Source organism: Myxocyprinus asiaticus, chromosome 6 (genome assembly GCF_019703515.2).
Source record: "Myxocyprinus asiaticus isolate MX2 ecotype Aquarium Trade chromosome 6, UBuf_Myxa_2, whole genome shotgun sequence".
NCBI classification, from domain to species: domain Eukaryota; kingdom Metazoa; phylum Chordata; class Actinopteri; order Cypriniformes; family Catostomidae; genus Myxocyprinus; species Myxocyprinus asiaticus.
In genome coordinates, this window is record NC_059349.1 from 27,715,049 (window position 1) to 27,735,616 (window position 20,568).

At 38.7% G+C, this 20,568-nt stretch overlaps 1 protein-coding gene across 2 annotated transcripts; it reads left to right on the forward strand.

Moving 5' to 3' along the window:
• Nucleotides 1–50: 50 nt before the first annotated feature.
• On the forward strand, nt 51–8,617 carry LOC127442307 (eukaryotic translation initiation factor 5A-1-like). Of its 2 annotated transcripts, none has more exons than XM_051700231.1 (5): nt 51–260; nt 1,482–1,671; nt 1,806–1,910; nt 6,439–6,570; nt 7,096–8,617. In XM_051700231.1, the coding sequence occupies exons 2-5, from the start codon at nt 1,504–1,506 to the stop codon at nt 7,156–7,158; spliced, it is 468 nt and encodes a 155-aa protein (XP_051556191.1). In that variant the 5' UTR covers nt 51–260; nt 1,482–1,503; the 3' UTR covers nt 7,159–8,617. The 2 variants fall into 2 exon arrangements, with proteins under 2 accessions (XP_051556191.1, XP_051556190.1); XM_051700230.1 differs by having other exon boundaries at nt 51–234.
• The last annotated feature ends 11,951 nt before the right edge of the window (nt 8,618–20,568 follow it).

The window sequence follows — 20,568 nt, forward strand, 5'->3', positions numbered from 1 at the left end:
CGACATTTCCCGCACGAGAATCTCGTTGCCGTGAAGGTGTTTGCACATGCGCAGAACACTCTCTCTTTCGTTGGAAGGGAATGACTGGCGTTTTGGACGCTCTCTGCTCCAGCATTGCAACATTTAAAGGCGAATTCTCAGAGTCCAGTACAGTATAGTGGGTGGATTCAAGTTTGGAAGAGGATTTGAGGATTCGAGACGAAGTTTCCTGAAACCGTCGAACAGAGCGTTTGGGTGTGGAATTTTGTTAGCTTTTGAATGTGCGTACCTCATGCTCATTGAAGACAGAGAGAATAGCATAACGGCCTGGCCAAAGTTCTTCCTTCAGATCAGAACATATGTGTTTAGTTTTTGTGAACGATGTACCATGGCTTGAGTTACATCCTAAAGCGAACGCGATGTTTGTAATGTTTGTGAGATTATTAGCGGTTTTTAACGGAGTCGGCCAACTCCGTAGTTCCGGTTAACTTTGTGTGCAGCTGCAAATTGAGTCATTCATCCCGACCAAACAAATTATGTCCGACTGACTGTTTTAGATTCAGCTAAATTAATGGCGTTTAACTCTGATATTGGGGGCCAGATCGTTAACATTTTGTTGGTAAGCACGTTTGGTCACTTTTATAACGTTTTCACTTATCTCGCATACTTGGACAAGTTGAGGGACCGAACGCATTTTTACGTCCGTCTGCGCTGTTTTTCAGTCATTTTCCTAGTATGCACGGCTAGACGGACGTCTTTTAACGTTGCGCTGCGTCTCGTGCAGTAGAGTCGCCTTTCTTTAGAACGGCGTGTCTAAAGAACGTGAACTTTTGAAAACGCATTTCGAGACACGTGCGTTCTGTTCGATTCGTGGTGCTGCGTCTAGCAGGGCCCTCAACACTCTAAATGTATTTAAACTAGGGCAACGTGTTATTTCAGCTTTAACCGTAACTTAGATTAATGTAGTGGAACTTCGTGGTCTCGCTAATATATTGAATTTGGTGTGTATATTTGAATAATGGCTCCAGACTGGCAAATGTGATTCCAGCATTTTCTGTAATTCCATTACAGCAAACTGCAAATATGTAAAAACTCCAAATATATATACATATATATATATATATATATATATATATATATATATATATATATATATATATATATGCGTTACTTTAAAAGTGCCTTATTTTTGTTACAAAAACGATCTAGTTGATCATTGATAGAGATGAGGTTAACTCAGTTAAGCAGTTTTGGCATGTAATGGTTGAATAACACATGCAAGTAACAAGTGTCAAAAATAATGTTTTATTATTTTGTAACATAGCAAAACCATATTTTAATGTACCTTGTTTTAAAGTAATTTGACTTACCATTGTATATGCATATAGTGATCAGAATACCATGGTATTACCATTTGATATCATCACTGTACCATGGTACCAGCACTTTTTTTGTTGTTTTTTTTGTTATAGAATTAAACATTTATTTTTCCCTGTGCCCAGAATCCTTGGACATTAACCCATCATGGCTGATCTTGACACTGATTTCACCAGTGGTGATGCTGGGGCTTCACTAACCTTCCCCATGCAGTGCAGTGCTCTGCGCAAGAATGGCTTTGTAGTGCTGAAGGGACGTGCTTGCAAGATTGTGGAGATGTCAACCTCCAAGACTGGCAAGCATGGACATGCCAAGGTGTCATATTCATAAACTCACTTCCAAGTACTTACAATGAAATGCCAGAATTTGTAATGCACTGCATGATGTTGAAACGGTAAATTTTAAACATTAAAAATTCTTAAATGCAGAGGCTACATTTTCTTTTTCAGGTTCACTTGGTTGGAATTGACATTTTTACTGGAAAGAAGAATGAAGATATCTGCCCCTCCACCCACAACATGGATGTTCCTAACATCAAGAGACTTGACTATCAAGTAAGTTCTACCTAAAATCATCTTTAGTTTTTATAAATGTGATTTCATGTTTTATCAATCATATTCACATGTGCAGAAGTCCAGTGTAGCTTATCATATTGTATCCATTATAAATTAGGTTAAATAGAACTGCTCACTCCGTCTCTAAGGCCTTTCAGCTAGATTTAAAGATATTCATTGAATTTCTCTAATTTTGTACCTGACTTGAGTGATGTCTTGTGTGATTTCTTTGTATCTGATTTCAAGTAGATACAATCTGGGTGTACTGTAATTATGATTTTTTTTTTTTTTACCACTTCATTATTTTAATTGCTTTTTCATTTAGTTTGAAGTGCAGTTTGAATTTAGAAATGTCTTTTAAGTTTTTATTTTTTAGTTTTTTTTTCTGCCCTTTTCTCCCCCAATTTGGAATGCCCAATTCCCAATGCTTTCTAAGTCCTCGTGGTGGCGTAGTGACTCGCCTCAATCCGGGTGGTGGAGGACGAATCTGAGAACGTCAATCCGCACATCATTTCATGTGGCTTGTTGAGCGCATTACCGCAGAGACGTAGCGCGTGTGGAGGCCCACGCCATTCTCTGCGGCATCCACGCACAACTCATCACGCGCCCCACCGAGAGCGAGAGCCACATATTATAGCGACCACGAGGAGGTTACCCCATGTGACTCTACCCTCCCTAGCAACCGGCCAATTTGGTTGCTTAGGAGCGGCTGGAGTCACTTAGCACACACTGGATTCGGACTCGTGACTCCAGGGGTGGTAGTCAGCGTCAAGACTCGCTGAGCTACCCAGGCCCCAAGTTTTTACTTTTTTAAATGAATTTAATTTTAAATGCAAAATCCCTAAAGCAAGAATATTCACCGATCCCTCAGCCAGGGGGTTAACGATGTAATTGAATATTCTGGTGTGTGTGTGTGTGTGTGTGTGTGTGTATGTATGTATGTATATGTAAATTATATATATATATATATATATATATATATATATAATACAATACAAATATCGTGAACACATTTCTTGCATATCGCCCAGCCATAGGAGGGAACAAAACAAATTTATTCACACACATTCAAAGTCATTACCCTTCTGAAGCAGCTAAACTGGGTCCTGGGATGAAAGGTAAGAAAAGCCACAACAACCCACAATAAGTGATGTATTTGCCCGGACAACGAAATACCTGACCGTTAGCCCATGATTGAGAGAATGCACGGATGAAGTAGGTTCGTTGCCAAAAAGATGTTGGCCTTCACAACTGTTGAAAAGTCTTCTTTCAGAAAGTTGAAAAACACACATTTCAATTACACCATTTTATTCAGTTTCATTTGATTTTTTTAGTTAAAATGAATAAAGAATAAAGTTCAAAGTTTGGAATCAAGCTGCCTTGTGTTATTGTGTAGGCTATTGCTTAACGAAAATTACCCCATAGTACCACTTAACATCCAACCAGAGGTAATACTGGTGTTAGTCGGTTTGAACGTGAACACCGCACCGGTGTGAAAATTATAATATTGTGCCAAGTCTGCTGTAATTTCTGTATGTTGGTAATACTTGCCAGCATTCATATAAATGTTTTACAAATCCAGGGTTGTATCGCTTTGAGGCATTAGGCCACAGACCATCAATGGTTCAGGAGGCGATTCTTAACAGTGTTTATGTAAGGGCTTGGTATTGATGCAGATTTTCCGATTTGATTCCGATTCACAAGCTTTTGATTCAGATCTCAATTCGATATCGATTGATATGGGTACATATGTTACAATCTCCATTTTGATTACATATGAAAAATTCTCTCAGCTAATGCTCTTAATTATAAAGGGACCTAGGTACAATTTGAAAATTTTAATTAGGGGTCAAGCCCTGAATGGGCGAAGACCCCTATTGTAATCGTTAGTGTGCTTATTCTTTATTTTTCTGCCATGGGAGTCTATGGCAGCCCATAGAACCGTTCGCAGTAAAGTTATGAATTTTGCACACAGCTAGAGGACAGTCTGAACTGATACCACAGCAAATTTTGAGTCTGCAACTCAAACCCTTTAGCGCCACCAAAGTTTCACTCATGTTTACGCTAATAACTTTTGAACTAATTCCTAGAGACAAAATTATTTTTTCCTCTGATTCCTGAGCTCATACCAAGTCGAATGCATACCGTGGTTCATAATATTTGTCCGATTTCCACCAAAATAGTTTTAAAGCGATTGAGATAGAGCTACACAAAAGTTATCACTTTTTTTTCGATGTTTGAAATAATTAATGAGAAATGGCTTCACGAAGTTGACTGCGAGCACGCCAAAATGGACTTCATGCTGTATCTCTGCAACACTTTGATGGACTGTGACAACTTGGTATGTGTCATCACCATCATGCCTTGATGTCACCTGCAGCGTTTCGCCACACTGCCCCCTACTGGTCAGGAGATGGCAAAAACAACTATTTTGGCTTATAACTCATGTTTTGGCCAAAAATGATAAAACTAGTATCATTAGATTCAGTGAAACATTCCAAGTCAAACGATACCCAATTTTCCCATGTCGGCCATTTTGGGCGTCGGCCATTTTGAAGTGTCGCAAAATGCTGTATTTTATGAATGCATTGGCGTATCCATACGGAACTTTGTATGTGTTATCAGGACCGTGCACTGAAGGTGCCTGAGAAGTTTAGTTCCGGCGCCACCTAGTGGTGGTCTTGTTAGATTGCGTGGGTCATGCAGAGAATAATGATACCATGGTTGGCCATGATTTGATTTTATGTAAACGTTTTGTTGTTACTATTACTCCTGTTACATTTGTCCAATCAACATGAAATTGAAATCTGCTGATTATTTGCAGACCATGCCTGAAAATATTAGCAAATAGATTTTTGTTGTTTAGAATTGTTCACAAACAAATTTATAAAAAATGCCAAATTGGAATTAAGGCAGTTGCATTTGTTTAGTAAAATGAAAATATTTTAGGACCTTGACCTGGGGGGTCATTTGTGAATTCTGGATGCCCTGTAGTAAACAATGGCTAAATGTGCTTCCTTGAAATATTTCAATCAGTTAGACAAATTGTTTAATTAAATTAGTGTCATGGAAATAATCTAAACATATATTTCAGTTTAAATTATGTATTGAAATCAGCATCACTGTCACCAAATAAAAAAAAAATAAGAAACAAACAATTGTTCAAAGGCAAAAACATTAGCAGTAGTAAAACAAGAACACATCAAAAAATATAAGATAATTACAGAATCAAAAGAAATGTTTGAAAAAATAGCAGTTCTGTATTTAATTGTCTAAATTAACTCAATGTTGCACTAAATGCTTTTTATCAATGTACTAAAAGCCAAAAGAGCAAGCACTTTTGTTCTGCTGATGATAGAGATTTTAATGCGCAACTAATACATGCAAATAGAACAGTAGTGTATCTTGAGAAACATGGCCATAGATGTCTTTTTTTTAAAAATTTTTTTATCTTTAACTCCTAAAACAATTCATCAGAATTCTAACTTAAAATGTGTCACGATGCTTCTTTCGCTGCATCCCCAGTATTGCTGCTTGCAGCTATATTTTTACAAATTATATTTTGTCATTCACATTTTAGCTTTAGAAAAATGTTCAAATTCAGTCTGTTCCATCAGTGTATTGAAATGGCATATTATGTTACATATATATTTTTGTTACATGTTTGTTTACTTGTAAAATTTGTACTATTTACAAGTATTTACATTGATATGTAGAATACATGCTTATTTGGTACTGTCTCTTTAAGACTAGCAGCATCAACCAGAGAGGATACGTTTTTTTTAGCGCATCCATGTGTGATTAGAGTTAAATGTTTCTTTTTTTATTTTTGTGGTTTTCAATCAACAACTGACTGTAAAAAAACAAAAAAAAAACCCGGAAAGGTTATTAAAAGAGACATTATTCAGTGACATGGATCCGTGGATCTCGTCTTTGGACACACAGAATGAGTTAAACCAAATGTTTACTCTCAACACGTTGTGAAAAGATCTCTGTACTAATAACTTCTCTATACTACTCAATCACTGGTAAGTGAAATCTGAACATTGACTAGCCAGTGGCTAATCATAGACATTTTTAGTCGCACAGCGCAAAATTTGGTTGCATATGTGAGTGATTTACTTGCATTATAGAGGGTTACCACACAAAGTGAATGATTGTTCTTGGGATTTATGAATCAAGATTGTTCAAACGAAGATCGCGATGCTTCGGAAAATCGATGTTTTTACCCAGCCCTAGTTTATGTAGAAATTTTAATGGTTAATCAGCTTTTTGGTTTTGTATTCAGTGCAGAAACGGCTCTTACTGTTTTTTTCCCCCTCTTTAACGACTCATGACGCTCATTAAATGGAATGCATTCCAAAGGCTCCTGTCCTCCTGTGGGCCTTCCAGAGTGCATGCACATCTCAGTCAGTGGTTATACTTGACTATAGAGCTACATGGGCCAGGGCTTTAGGAAACTACATTTGTTATCTATTCTTTTTTTTATTTTTTTATAATATGCTTTTTTGTCTTCCCTTTGGCACAGTTGGTTGGCATTACAGATGGCTACCTTTCCCTCTTGAAGGACAATGGAGATTTGCGTGAGGACCTTAAGCTGCCTGAAGGGGAGCTGGGAAAAGAAATAGAGAGCAAATTTGAATCTGGAGATGAATTTTTGGTCTGTGGCAGTTCTTTGCAAATTCTCATGATTTTGTATCATATGCCTTTTAAACGATGTTTTATATTTGAATTATAAATGTATGTTCTTTTTTGTTTTTTCAATTTAGTTTGGTTCTCATTTGTCACTTATACATGTATAAACAAAGTATGTTCATCAGGGTTCCCACAGTCATGGAAAACCTAGGAAAATTACAGAATTTTAAATCTGATTTCCAGGCCTGGAAATGGAAATCAATAAAATCCTAAAAAGTAATTGACATTTGTAGAGTGAATATAACTAGAAACAGTTATGCACCGCCATGTAAAATAATTGGCTGTTTGTGAGGGCAATATAGAACTTTAAAATTACTTTTGAAAATCTCTATCCAGTAATCACAAATGACTAAGTCAAGGAAATTCATTGGTCAAAAGGTGTTGCATTGGAAAAAGTAGCCCTAGTGGTCTACCATGTTTGTTTGATCAATTTGAAAAAGGCTCATAGTTGTGATTTTGTGCTTACGTTTGATTTCTTTCCCTCTTTTAGGTGTCCGTGTTGTCTGCTATGGGCGAGGAGTGTCCGATTGCCGTCAAATCCATGAGTTCATAATGAACAGAAGCTGACTGGCTGGTTGAGTGAGGGCCTCTACCACAAATATCACATATTAGTTCTAAAAGTCACCAAAGCCACAGCCTTCACAAACCACCCAGAACTGGTTCTGTTAATCAATATTAAGATGCTGGACCTTTTGACCTGTCTGGTAAGGTGCAGTCTGATCAGGATATTTCTAAATCACTGAGGTTTCCTGCACGTTTGTTGTTTAATGTTTTCCCTCATCCATTCCTTTTGTCATTATACAGACACACTTCTATCATTCATCATTTAAAAAAATGGTAATAGTTTTTTTTTTTTTTTTTTTAATGCTCTACATATTGCAGTAACCTTCAGTGATTTTTATTAATGCCATTGGGCCTTAAACTGTTGCAAATCAGGCAACAGCTATAGAAGATTACCTCTATGAATGACACTGACTAGTTTGCCGGCATTTGGTTCATCTACATTTGTGCCAAAGCCTGCATGTCTCAGGTAGGCTAGGATTTATCAGAATGTTGCTTTGACAGGTTGCCACTTGGCCAACAACCAGCAATCCTAAGGCAGAAAGTTGTCCTTTTTTGTTGACTATCATTGACAATAACAACTTGCATCACAACCAAATGACCACATACAATATAACATCAGAACCATGCATTTTATTTGGCATGTCGCTAGACATGTTTTGTTTTTTTAAGTTTGAAAGTAATGTTTATGAAGTTTTAGTCCACCTGACTTCCATATTTTCTTCTATGTACGTTTACAGCATTTCATATGTTCCTATGTAATTAACCTTTATTTTGATAGCAATTAAGAATTGTTTACGCAGCAAAGAAAAAAAAACACTTTGTTACATCTGTAAAGCAGAAAGGGAAGGCTTTGAGTTTTGCACTGGTTAATCAGCTGTGATGCAGGACTAATGGATGTCCTCTGTAACAAACGCAGTGTTTGTGTTTACAGGAGCTTTGCTATACAACAAATTACATTTTAAGATGCAGACATTAGCTTGTTAGAGCTTCAATACATTGATAATTCACATTCTGTAGGATCTTTTATGCACCTGACTTCAGTTGTATAAAGGTTTTTTTTTTTTTTTCTTCTAGGGCACTCCTTGCATTTGGTTCATAAAGATAAAGTATTTTCATAGCATTTTTATTTACCCTGATTTTTTTTTTCTTTCTTTTCCAATCTAGAAGATGAGGAACATTATATCTTTGCATTTTGGTTCCTCTCAGTGTTTGTTTTCAATATTCAATTTTTCTTTTGATAAATTTGTTTACTGTAAGCTGGATTCGCAAATTAAAAGGCACTTGGTGGGGCAGGACGTTTTTCCTAGAGGTATTTTCAGCTGTGTTGGGTTTCTGTTTTATTTGTCGTCTTGGTGTGTTCCCAGATTCAGAAGACCAATTTGTGTTTTTAAAAATATAGCTTATATATATATATATACATATATATATATATATATAAATAAATAAATCTGATCCGGGAGCTCAAAAATGGAAAGTATTACATGACTGTACAGTATTGAAAATCGTACACATTGGCATCTGAAAATTGAGTCTCTCAGGTTTCCACTGTTCGGTTGTTTTGCAATGTGTCGTGATAATCCTAACTTTGCCTGTAAAATACCTCTTTATCTGCAAAACTTAACAGATGATGGAAAAGCTGTATGAATCTAAATTAAGTAGCTTGGGCTATTGTACAACCAGTTCAATCTTTAAGAAAGTGTGCTTAATCACGCAAGCAGTAGAAATGATAGTGTTCAGTGTTTTTCATATAGTTGAATGATTGTTGTTGGAAACCACAGATGGGATAAGAGGTGAACAATTACAATAAACAAAAAAAAAAAAAAAAAAAGCTTTCGTGTTTTTCATCCTGTTTACAATTTATAATATGCCTGTGCAGTCACAGTCTGTTTATGATGACTGATCCAAAAAGGACATCAAACATTTGTTTTAAACAGTCATCTATTAATCAAGCCTGCCATGCAAGCACATTCTCTTCTAATCTCATGATTTAAAGTAGACAAAAACCTGCTCAATGCTTTTCATACTGATCTGTCTTTTTTATTTTGCCATCTCAAACAGTTTATGCTTAATTAGAGATGGAGGTTTGCAAACATTATTCCATTATATTGTCTATCCATCTGATTTTTCATTTTCTTCCATTAAAACACTTTAATTCTTGATGATCCTTATAAGAACCAATTGGTGGGATAATGAGCGCACAGAGCAAAGACTTAAGAGAATGTGTCAAACTATAGCATCAACATCCTTTTTCTAAAACCCTTCCTGCAGAATGTTATCCACGTGTTCAAGTTGATTTTTTTTTTAACTTTCACTGTTCCTCTAGTAAGTATGAAGGTAACATGAAAAAAAGGGGGGGGGGGGGGCAAAAAGACCCTTGCAGCACTGCTCGTCACCGCCCATTGCTTTCCTGTTTTTCCTGAAATAAAAATGACAAAAGATTTTTTTACGTAACTTTAAATATTACATTTAGTAAGGCTTAGCAGTTTGATGATCTAAACCAGGGGTGTCAAACTCAGTTCCTGGAGGGCCAGTCTTCAAGCACTCCTGAAGACCTTGATTAGCTGCTTCAGGTGTGTTTAATTAGGGTTGGAGCTAAACTCTACTGGATTGTGGTCCTCCAGGAACAGAGTTTGACACAACAAAGAGTGAAATAAACACACACCATGTCAACAGGCCAATGTGTTGTGACAATGGTTTCAAATTTTTTCTGAAAATTACGAATGTCCCACAGTTGTTCATTTTCACCACACTAAACAATTTTGCCCCTGTAATGTATATATTGTTTATTTTTATTTTTTTTGTATAAAAGTTGTGTAAGCTACTTGTTTACCGAGCATGCTTGAGATAAAATGTGATGTTTGAAGAAAACAAAGGAAATCCAATGTAGCAGAGTATTTTTATTGGGCATCATTTCATAAAATGTTAGTTTTTTTTTTTTTTTTTTTTTTTTTGGATTTACTTAAAATATATATGTTGCATTTTTGCATCAGTAAATTCAACTTGAGATAATTTTATGTCAGCATAACTAGAAAACTTTTGTTAGATAAACACAAATGTATTAGTTCATTCAAACTTATTTACTTAAAAAGGTATGTCAGGAATAAGATTTAACAACTAATAGCATGTTGTTTCAAATATGGCTCAAAGGAAAATAATGATGAGGTTGGAAACAATCATTAAGCAGACCAAGCTACACTGCAGCTACGCGCATTCACGTGCACATGGAAGTTTATATGGATTAAACAAGACTTTACTTAACCAGAGGGAACACTAATCACACTAATGGTGACTTTACACGAAACAACTAATTACAGTAAAACAACATCAATAATACGAAAAAGAGCTAAAATCTCTATGAATTCTTAATACAGATGAAATGCCCCAATAACATTTTGACCAAATAAGCATGCTTAAATTATTCAAGCACAAGGGCATATGGGTGTTCCCCACAACATCAGTTCTGTACTTGATTGTCTGAGTTTAAAATTTTAATTTTCTGAATTTCTAAGACAAAGAAGTGCAAGGAACTCACAATTATTTTATTTTATGCATCACTCTGCTCACTTTATAATTCATATTTTGTGTTGTACACATTTAAGGTGCACTCAGTAATTTTCTCCTCATTAAAAATGTTTTATTCCTAAAGAAATGAATTATAATTTTCAAACATATGTATAAAATAATGACCAATGATATGATGAGAAATCCAGTCATATCAGTAACCTCATGGGGGCTGTCATGTTGGAATTACACGACAAGTCATATACTACTCGCTTAATCTCAGTAACCAACCTGTTATTGGACACTTTCACCATTAAATTAGTCATGGCTGACTGTATAGTGAATTTCTACAATGGCATCTGTAACTGAAAACTATTGATTTTGACCGATGCTGCATCCAAGCTGCTAATTATCACTGTAAGACCAAGATGGCATCAACAAGAAGTTGAGTGCACGTTTAATGCAAATTAAGTAAAGCTAATATATATATATATATATGTACAGGGTTGGGAGGGTTACTTTTGAAATGTATTCCACTACAGATTACAGAATACATGCTGTAAAATGTAATTTGTAACGTATTCCATTAGATTACTCAAGGTCAGTAACGTATTCTAAATACTTTGGATTACTTCTTCAGCACTGGTAGATTTTTTCACTTGTTAAAAACACAAAACACAAAATACACAAAATACACATGTTAAAAATACATTCTCTGAAAAAAGCCCAAATGTCTTATTGCTTCTAAATTTTGTTGCTTCTAAAACAAGATAAAGGCAAATTGATCTTGTTTTAAGGATTTTTAGATATTTTTACAGAAAAACAATACAAAAATTATTATCAAGAATAAGATATTTGCCCTAATATCAATAGTCTTACTAGAGAAAAAAATTATGATCCAATGTGGATTTTCTTAATAAAAATATATGATCATGCCTGGTACACTGTAAAATATAATTAGTTGACCTTACTTAGATTTTTCAAGGCAATCTGTTTGCATGCTTTTTCTAAGTAAACATACTTATTTGGCTCAAGTAAACTGAACATAATTTTTTAAGTAATATTAACTAGTTACAAGTAAGCTTAACTCATCTATGATTAAAGAATTGTTGCTTCGATTTAATTATTTAAACTGGGTTATAACATGTCATACGGAAAGATATGAGGAATAAGGGAAATTATGACTAGACTCTAAGTTAGCCATATGGCACACTGGACTCTACTCAGTACTTCATAGTGCACATAAATCTGCCCTTTGTAAAGTACAACTGAGTAAAGAAGAATGGCTTGAACTAAACAGGCTCCAATTTCACCAGAGGTAACACTTATCACCCTCACGGTGTCTTAACAGAAATCTCAATTATCAACCAGCTACAACAAAACAACAACAATAGTCATAAGAATTAAAACTAAATATATTTTTAAATAAAAAACTATTATTTTACTACATAAGTTCCCTTGTTTTGACCAAACAAACATAGTTTATTCAAGTGCAAGGGTTTATGGGTATTCCACACAGCCGCAATTTTGTACTTGGTAATTTTAAGTTAGTAGTACTCGAAGCCAATTTTAAAGAACTTATGTATTTGAGTTATGATTCCAAAATGTGACATTTCAAGTAATGTTTAATTAGGACCACTTAAATATTTTTATTAATGACAACTTTAGGATTTAGAGAGTAACTGTAACTTAATTTAAACTAGTAAGAATAGTAAAAATTTAAGATTAAGTTGAGTAAACTATTTTTTATAATTTCAGATTACTATTTGTGTTTACAGTGTAACATGTGCATGTAAAATTGCTAGAGATAGTTTTTAGCTTGGCATGAAGCTAAATGTTCACATGACAATTTACACAAGGTTTATTTCTATTTCTTCTGCTCCAAACTTACTTCAAACTTACTTCTCTGTCTGCTCGTATGAATGTAACACATCATAAGAAAGTGTTTCACCGCTGCTCAAACACTCTTTGGATTGCATCATTTATATGGATATATGTTTTCCAACTGAATAGACTAAATATTAAATTGAACAAATGACAATAAAATGCAAAGTAATCTCTTAATAGGGGGGGCCTGGGTAGCTCAGCGAGTAAAGACACTAACTACCACCCCTGAAGTTGTGAATTCAAATCCAGGGTGTGCTGAGTGACTCCAGCCAGGTCTTCTAAGCAACCAAATTGGTCCGGTTGCTAGGGAGGGTAGAGTCACATGGGGTAACCTCCTCGTGGTCGCTATAATGTGGTTCTCGCTCTCGGTGGGGCACTAGGTGAGTTGTGCGTGGATGCCGCAGAGAACAGGGTGAAGCCTCCACACGTGCTACATCTCCACGGTAACGTCCTCAACAAGCCATATGATAAAATGCGTGGATTGACAGTCTCAGACAGAGGCAACTGAGATTCGTCCTCTGCCACCCGGACTGAGGCGAGTTACTTCACCACCACGAGGACTTAGAGCGAATTGAGAATTGGGCATGCCAAACTGGGGAGAAAAAAAAAGTAATCTCTTAATTAATCAAACTACTTTTTGAATGTAACTGTATTCTGATTACCAACAATTGAAATTGTAACTGTAGTGGAATACAGTTACTTATATTTTGTATTTTAAATGCGTAATCCCCTCACATGTATTCAGTTACTCCCCAACCCTGTATGTTTGTATGTATGTATGTATGTGTGTGGGTGTGGGTGTGTGTGTGTGTATATATATATATATATATATATATATATATATAAGAGTGTGAAAAATGATTTAAAGAGAAATCCACAGTTCTAAAACTGCACGAGCGAAATTAAGAAACACCTTTCTATTTTGAGCACATTCAACTCACAATAAACTATCCTAGTAATATTAGGCTATTGCCTTTCCCCTTTTTTCTGACTTCCCTTCATGTTGTGACCAAGAGTCTTATCCAGCATGTACATGTTTATAAAATACTTTAGCCACTAGATGTCAGTACAGCACAGTTTAACGATCACCTCAGACCAGCTCAAATCTGCTTTTGATTATTAGAAAACTGAGTTGTTTAAGTTATCTGGCTTTTTTTCCTGTTAACTTTCCCCCTTTTTACATATATGGCTTCTTACTAATGGGAGTCTTAAGCACTGTCAAGTGATTCATATAGAATTTGTCCTTCCCCAGTGGTGTTCTATACATTTCTGGGAAGGATTGTGAAAAGCAGTGCTCTGTTTACATTTCTCAACTCTGAAATCAGAACGTACATACTAGAGGCCAGAATAAGATGCAGATGTAGATGGCTTTGAGTCCATCTGGTCTTATATGTAGACTACATTTGTGTGTCTGTGGAATAAAAAATGTTCCACCACATCCATTACTGATCCATTTAATTATGCACAAATCCAGGGGTGATTCTTGTTGGTCCTTGCATGTACCACTGCACATTGCTTCCATGCTGTGTTTTTTTCTTCATATGGAAAATGAAAACAAATCTCAATTATAATGACTTGAGATGTGACTGTTTTGTATTCATTACACCAGTGGCTTCAGATCTAAGGCACCTGTACTGTACTGAATGTAAACTGTCTGCTCTAGATAGACTAAAATGATTAAGATGTTTGCAATAGGCTAAGTAGTCCCACATTCCCTACGTTCTTACCTCTTGCAAAATTAGTGGCACTATGACTGACACCAGTGCTAAGTTAATGATATTTAAATGTTTTAATTTGCTGATCTAAATTAGAAGAGGTTTTGTGTGTGTTTTAATAAGTTGGACTTTAAATGCTATACCTTAACGGAGTGACTATTTACATTTGGTTTAAATAGCACCTGCCACACAGCATTGCTATTTGCATTCAAATAGTCTGGTGGAAACACATAAATTAAAGTCAAACTGCAACCCTGAGTGTCACTGCAATAGTGTAGTGTATTAGTAGTAGTGAGTTTTTATCAAACAGATGTCCCGGGTTCAATTCCCACTTTTATCCATCCTGTCTCCACTCTTAATATTTCCTTTAATACTACTTATACTAATAAATAATGAATATAAAGGTTGATTTATTTATTTTTTGGACAGGGTGAGGAGTTGAGAGAAAGGTTTGATGCAGGTAAAATTAACCATGCTTTCAGTTATATTGTAGTAACCATGCTTTTTGGCCATAGTGTTAAGGCAATTAACCATGGTGTTACTACAGTAATATGGTGTTAACACAGTAACCATGTTTAATTTAATGGTTTACTATGACTTTACTACAAAATATCATGGTAGTACTATGGTTAATGTAATAAAACCATGGTTAATTTTTGTAAGGAAGGTTAGGGTTAGGTTTAGGCATAGAGGTTGGTGTAGGGTGCCTGTGGGACTCTAAATAAACACAATAAACACACTGCAGTGATACTGTATGTTAATTACATACATTATGATTGCAAATAGCATCGAAAATATTTTGCACTCAGTGCAAAGAAAATGCTTTTTGTTGGATTTATAGCATCTATCGCTATTTGCTGCCGCTGCCTAACATTAATGTAGCTGATATCAAGTATCCCTTACATGTGTTCTGGTAGAGAATAAGGCTGACCTTTGATTACGGTATATTATTTTATTTTTGTATTTATTATTTAGTTATGAAGTTATAATTTAGTTTTAATTTCTAAGTTGTCCTTTCAGTTCAGTTTAATTTGTGTTAGTTTTCACTCTTTGGTTGCTAGTTATAGTTTAGGTATTTTTCCCCCCAGTATTTTCTAGTTTCAGTTTAGTTTTAGTTTTTCAATATATTTAGTTTTAGTTTTTAGTATTTTAGGGCTGCCAAAGTTAATGCATTTATTTTATATAATTTAAATATGTTTTTACACCATTACATTTCACAGGATTGCCATGCTATCGCTGTCTAGTGGTATTTTCATGTTTAATGACTGCTGGTTGTAAAAGTGTAAAAAAAAATTCATGGTCATTTTTAGTTTAGTTGAGTTTAATTTGAGTTTTAGTGTAGTTTTGACATCATATATTTAGATTAGTTTCAGTTTTTCCAATTATGTTTGTTTAAAAAAATGTTTTTTAACACTGCTTTGACCCTGCTGTAAAAAAAACACCTGCCATCTTTTGAGTTGTGGGTGGATTGACCTCTAACCCATGATTTAAACTGCAGTCATTCTGATGAGAGATGTTCTTGTTCCTGCAAAACAAAACACCAGAGTAAGACTGATAAAAGCTAAAGACTTCCAGCAATGAAAAATGCCCAGTTCATCTATAACGGTATTTGCCTCTCCAAGGATCACTCAAATATGAGTCATTTTGCTCCTGTGTAGTCAGAGTTAATGCATACCAGGCCCTCATCACCTGACCCTGATCCCAGATCAGAGCTAGCCACACAGCAGTGTACCACTGCTACACATTTGGGATGAGTCCCAGTCCAGAGACCATTAGAGACATGCTTGATGCCGTGTCTCTTTGATTCTCTTTCTCATCTCTCACAGCTGCTTCCTAAAAACAAGTAAATAGTCAGAGTGAAATATGGTAGATATTAAAGGAATATTCCAGGTTCAATACAAGTTCAATCAACAGCATTTGTGGCATAATATTACCACAAAAATGTGATTTAATCTTAAGGTGGGCTCTCTAGATAATCCAAAAACATGTCCAGAACCCTTTCCGTGTTAAACAGGGTTAAATAAAAAAGTAAAACATTTTATGTCAGCTGGGGTGGAGAGATTCTGAGACGCTGCACATTTAAATGTACATAAAAGTAATTTTCCCTTGATACTGGGTGTTGTTAGGTGGATGCTATGTGATTACTTACAGAAGTCAAAAGAGCCCACTCCTAAAGTCTATGATATTCTGGTCCCAGTTGCACGAAACCCCTTAAGTTAAGAAAACCTTTATTTCTAATGTTAAGCGAATTGTTACTAAGGATTTTCTTAACTTAAGGGGTCTCTTGCTACTGTCTGCTGGTCCCCAGATATGTGTGGGGCACTTCACAATCTTATAGTCCACCAGGACAGTTTTAAGTCTGATTGCTTAGAAGAGTAATAGCACAAACAGCATGGGACAAATTATACAATGAAGTTTAAAAGGCGCTATGCGCAAGCAGTACACCCGGCCAGCTGTCCCGGAACTTACCTGCTCGTGCCTGCCAATACACGGGACGAGACCGGCTCAACCCAGAGATTGTAGAACCTCCCAAAGGTGTTGGGTGCTGCCCAGCCCGCTGCTCTGCAGATGTCTTCCAAAGAGGCGCCACTGGCCAGGGCCCAGGAGGCCGCCACACTCCTGGTAGAGTGGGCTCGTAACCCTGCGTCTATGACCCAGTGGGCGATCCTCTGTTTGGAGACAGCGCTTCCTTTCCGCTGTCCACCAAAGCAGACAAAGAGCTGCTTGGAACTTCTAAAGCTCTGCGTGCGATCCAAATAGATGCTTAATGCTCGCACCGGACACAGCAATGCCAAGGCTGGGTCTGCCTCCTCCTGGGGCAGCACTTGCAGGTTCACCACCTGATCCCTAAAAGGGGTCATGGGAACCTTGGGCACTTAGCCTGGTCGGGGTCTCAGGATCACATGAGAGAAACCTGGACCGAACTCCAGGCACGATTCGCTGACAGAGAACGCCTGCAGGTCCCCTACCCTCTTGATGAAAGTGAGCGCAGTCAGGAGGGCAGACTTTAAAGAGAGTGCCTTAAGCTCAGCTGACTCCAAGGGCTCAAAGGGAGCTCCCCTTAGACCCCGAAGGACTACAGAGTGGTCCCACGATGGTCTGGAGGGATTCAACCCTGAATTCGGTGCTGAAGTGTTCTCATATGCATCAACCCGAGCGGTGTGGCCGCTGCTGAGGATGCCATATTCCCCAGGAGCCTCTGAAAAAGTTTCAGTGGAACCGCTGTCCTCCATCTGGAGGAAAGTCATGTGCCCAAACTCCGCGAGAGGGGAACCAAGGCAATGATCACGTCGGATGTACCGGTGGGTGGGGCCTCGCGGCGGGGTGGAGCTCGAGGTGCCACGTCAAGGGGACTCGAGCCCTGTGGCCTTGCTGAGTCCAGGGACATCAAAGCACTTACCTGGCTCCTGCCACCCACCATAAGATTGGCCAAGGAGGGGGGAGGAGGAATCTCATCCCTGTAGTCCACCGGAACCAATCCTGTGTGGGTGTGTTTGTGCCACAGCTGGGTGCACAGGGGCGGGGGGTCCGCCGCTGGAGCGCCATACCTGCAAAAATGGGATGATGGACGGTGGTCGTGACAACGGCCATGCACACTGTGACCCAGGAAACGAGAAAACCACTATTTTGTCTAACTTTTGGGTACCGCAGCCTCTTTGGCAAAGGATTCTCTTCCCGGCCCTCCACCGGGGGATGGAGTGGTCTTTTCACCAGCTCCAGAGAAGCAGGTCTCCTCGCCCCTGGGTCGCCCATCTCAGGGGCGCTTCGAAGCCTTCCTCGGGTTCTTAGCGGCCGGCCGTGAGACGAGTGGCATCTGCTTCCTGCATTGGGCTCCATGCTTGGGCCGGGCCACAGGGGCGGGCTGCAGTGGAGCCGGTGTTGTGGCTGCATGAGGACGCCCTTGGTGACAGGGTGCGGGGTCTTGAGCCGTGCCGGGGCAGGATGTGTTGTATGGCCTCCATCTGCTTTTTCACCACCGAGAACTGCTGGGCAAAGTCCTCGACGGCGTCGCCGAACAGGCCAACCTGGGAGATGGGGGCATCAAGGAACCGTGCCTTGTCAGCCTCTCGCATCTCAACCAAGTTGAGCCAAAGGTGGCGCTCCTGGACCACCAGGGTGGACATCGCCTACCCGAGAGACCGCACCTTGACCTTCATCGCCTGGAGAGTGAGGTCGGTCACCAAGCACAGTTCCTGCATCAATCCTGGGTCAGAAATACCCTCGTGCAGCTCTTTTTGCGCCTTGGCTTGGTGTACTTGCAGGAGAGCCATGGCATGCGGACACAAGTGCACAGCGAGCGCCTTATCCACCTGGGGGATCAATGAATACTCCCTGGCCACTCCACCATCGAGGGTAGTGAGAGCGGGTGAGCTGAAAGACCAGGACCGGGCAGTAAATGGTGCCTCCCATGATCTTGTCAGCTTCTCATGCACTTCCGGAAAGAAAGGAACCGGGGCGGGGCATGGCCGTGGGCGGCGCCCTGATCCCAGGAACCAATCGTCGAGCCACGAGGGTTCAGGGGAGAGTGGAGGGTTCCACTCTAGCCCAATGCTCGCGGCTGCCTGGGAAAGCATGTCTGTCATTTCCACGTCGGCCTGAGACTGGGCAACCATTCCCAAAGGAGGAAGCCCAGCCAAAGCTTCTGCGTCCGACTGGATGAGCCCGCTCTCCGATGCTGTGCTCGATAACTCATCGTCTTCCCGGGCTCCGAACAAGAGGTCGAACTCGCCCTGAGACGAGCCGGCGGACTCGTCCGAGAGCCCGACTGGGGCAAGCGAGCGTGCTGGGGAATGGGAGGTCCGTGGGGGGATACCTGGCGGAGGTGGTCCCATTGATGTCCCCAAATCGCCCCCAGTGCTAACCGACACGGCCTCAAACCCGTAGGTAGAAGGACCGGTGCGGGGAGCTGCAACGTTGCCATGGTCATGTTCTCACAATGAGGACATGACCCATCCACGAATGATGTCTCCGCGTGGGCAGCGCCCAGACATGTAGAACAGCGATCGTGGCCATCAGAAGCGGAGAGATAATGACCGCAACCAGGAATAACACACAAACGGAAAGTCATCTTTAAAAAGACGTTCTGTGTGTGCCACTCTTTTTGTGAATGAAAATATACTCTATTAGAATATACTCTCTTTTTTTGTTCTGCCGAGGTGCCCAGGGGTGTTCTCTGCACTCCACAGGGGAAGAAGACGCTGAAACGCGCCGTAAAATCCAGAAGTTTTAAGAAGTGAATTGGAGGAATTGTATTCAGTGCACTGAATGCCACCGCTCGGCTCCGAAGAGAAAATCTGAATGAGTGGTTGCATACCAGCAACTTTTATACCCGTATGTCCGGGGGAGTGGCATGCAAATTCCACTCGCCAATTCCCATTGGCCTTTTTTCAAAAGATCAGAGGTGTTTGGGGCTCCCAAGAGTGACCTCTAGTGTCACTACATCGACACAACGTCGAGTGAGTGACAGATAGGGAAAGAGAAGTTGAATAAGTGAAAGGGTAGTAAATGGTCATACTCTGTCAGTAAGTCCCTGCCTTACCTGTGATCTCTCATACAGCAGTGGGATCTTGTCTCTAAGCCTCGGCTTCCTGTGAAGTCATTACTCTTGATTTGAGTGAGGCCAAAAGAATCACAGCACACTGCTATATGAAAATGCCCCGTTTATTAAAATGTAATTTATAGGAGGATTAAACTCATATCCTGTACATTCCTTTGGAATGGACACATTCAGCCATTTTCCTATAACTTGTCAGAGAGTCTGGAGTTCTCTTTGGAACAGACACTGCAGATGGTCATGTAGTTGAATAAAAAAAAATCCCTAGTATTGGGAGACACTAGCTCTCAAATGAGGAGTGTTTTCAAACAGATTCCAGAAAACTCCCCATCTTCCATTGTTTATATGAACAGATAGTCCCGCAGCCTGCCCAAAACTCACGTTATTAGTTCAGCCAAAGTTACTGTGTCTGGCTGCTGATTGGTATGCTGAATCAAACGGCAATGTTTTTATGATGCCACAGAGCCACAATGTTTATACATTCAAGAAATTAAGTCATTGCCATTACTTAATTGAATCTGAGAAAGTTTTTGCAAGCAGTTTAATTTCTTTCATTCAAATTAAATCAGTTTCATTGAGCCAACATAATTTAGTTGGATTAGGTCAAATCAATGTACTATTGTAGGTTTAACTCATCTTCTTTAGGTTCATAAAACTCAATTTTAATAATGTTTATTACATTGGTACAACTTAATTTATTTTATTAATCATTTGTATATGCTAGGTGAGCAAGTGTAAGGAC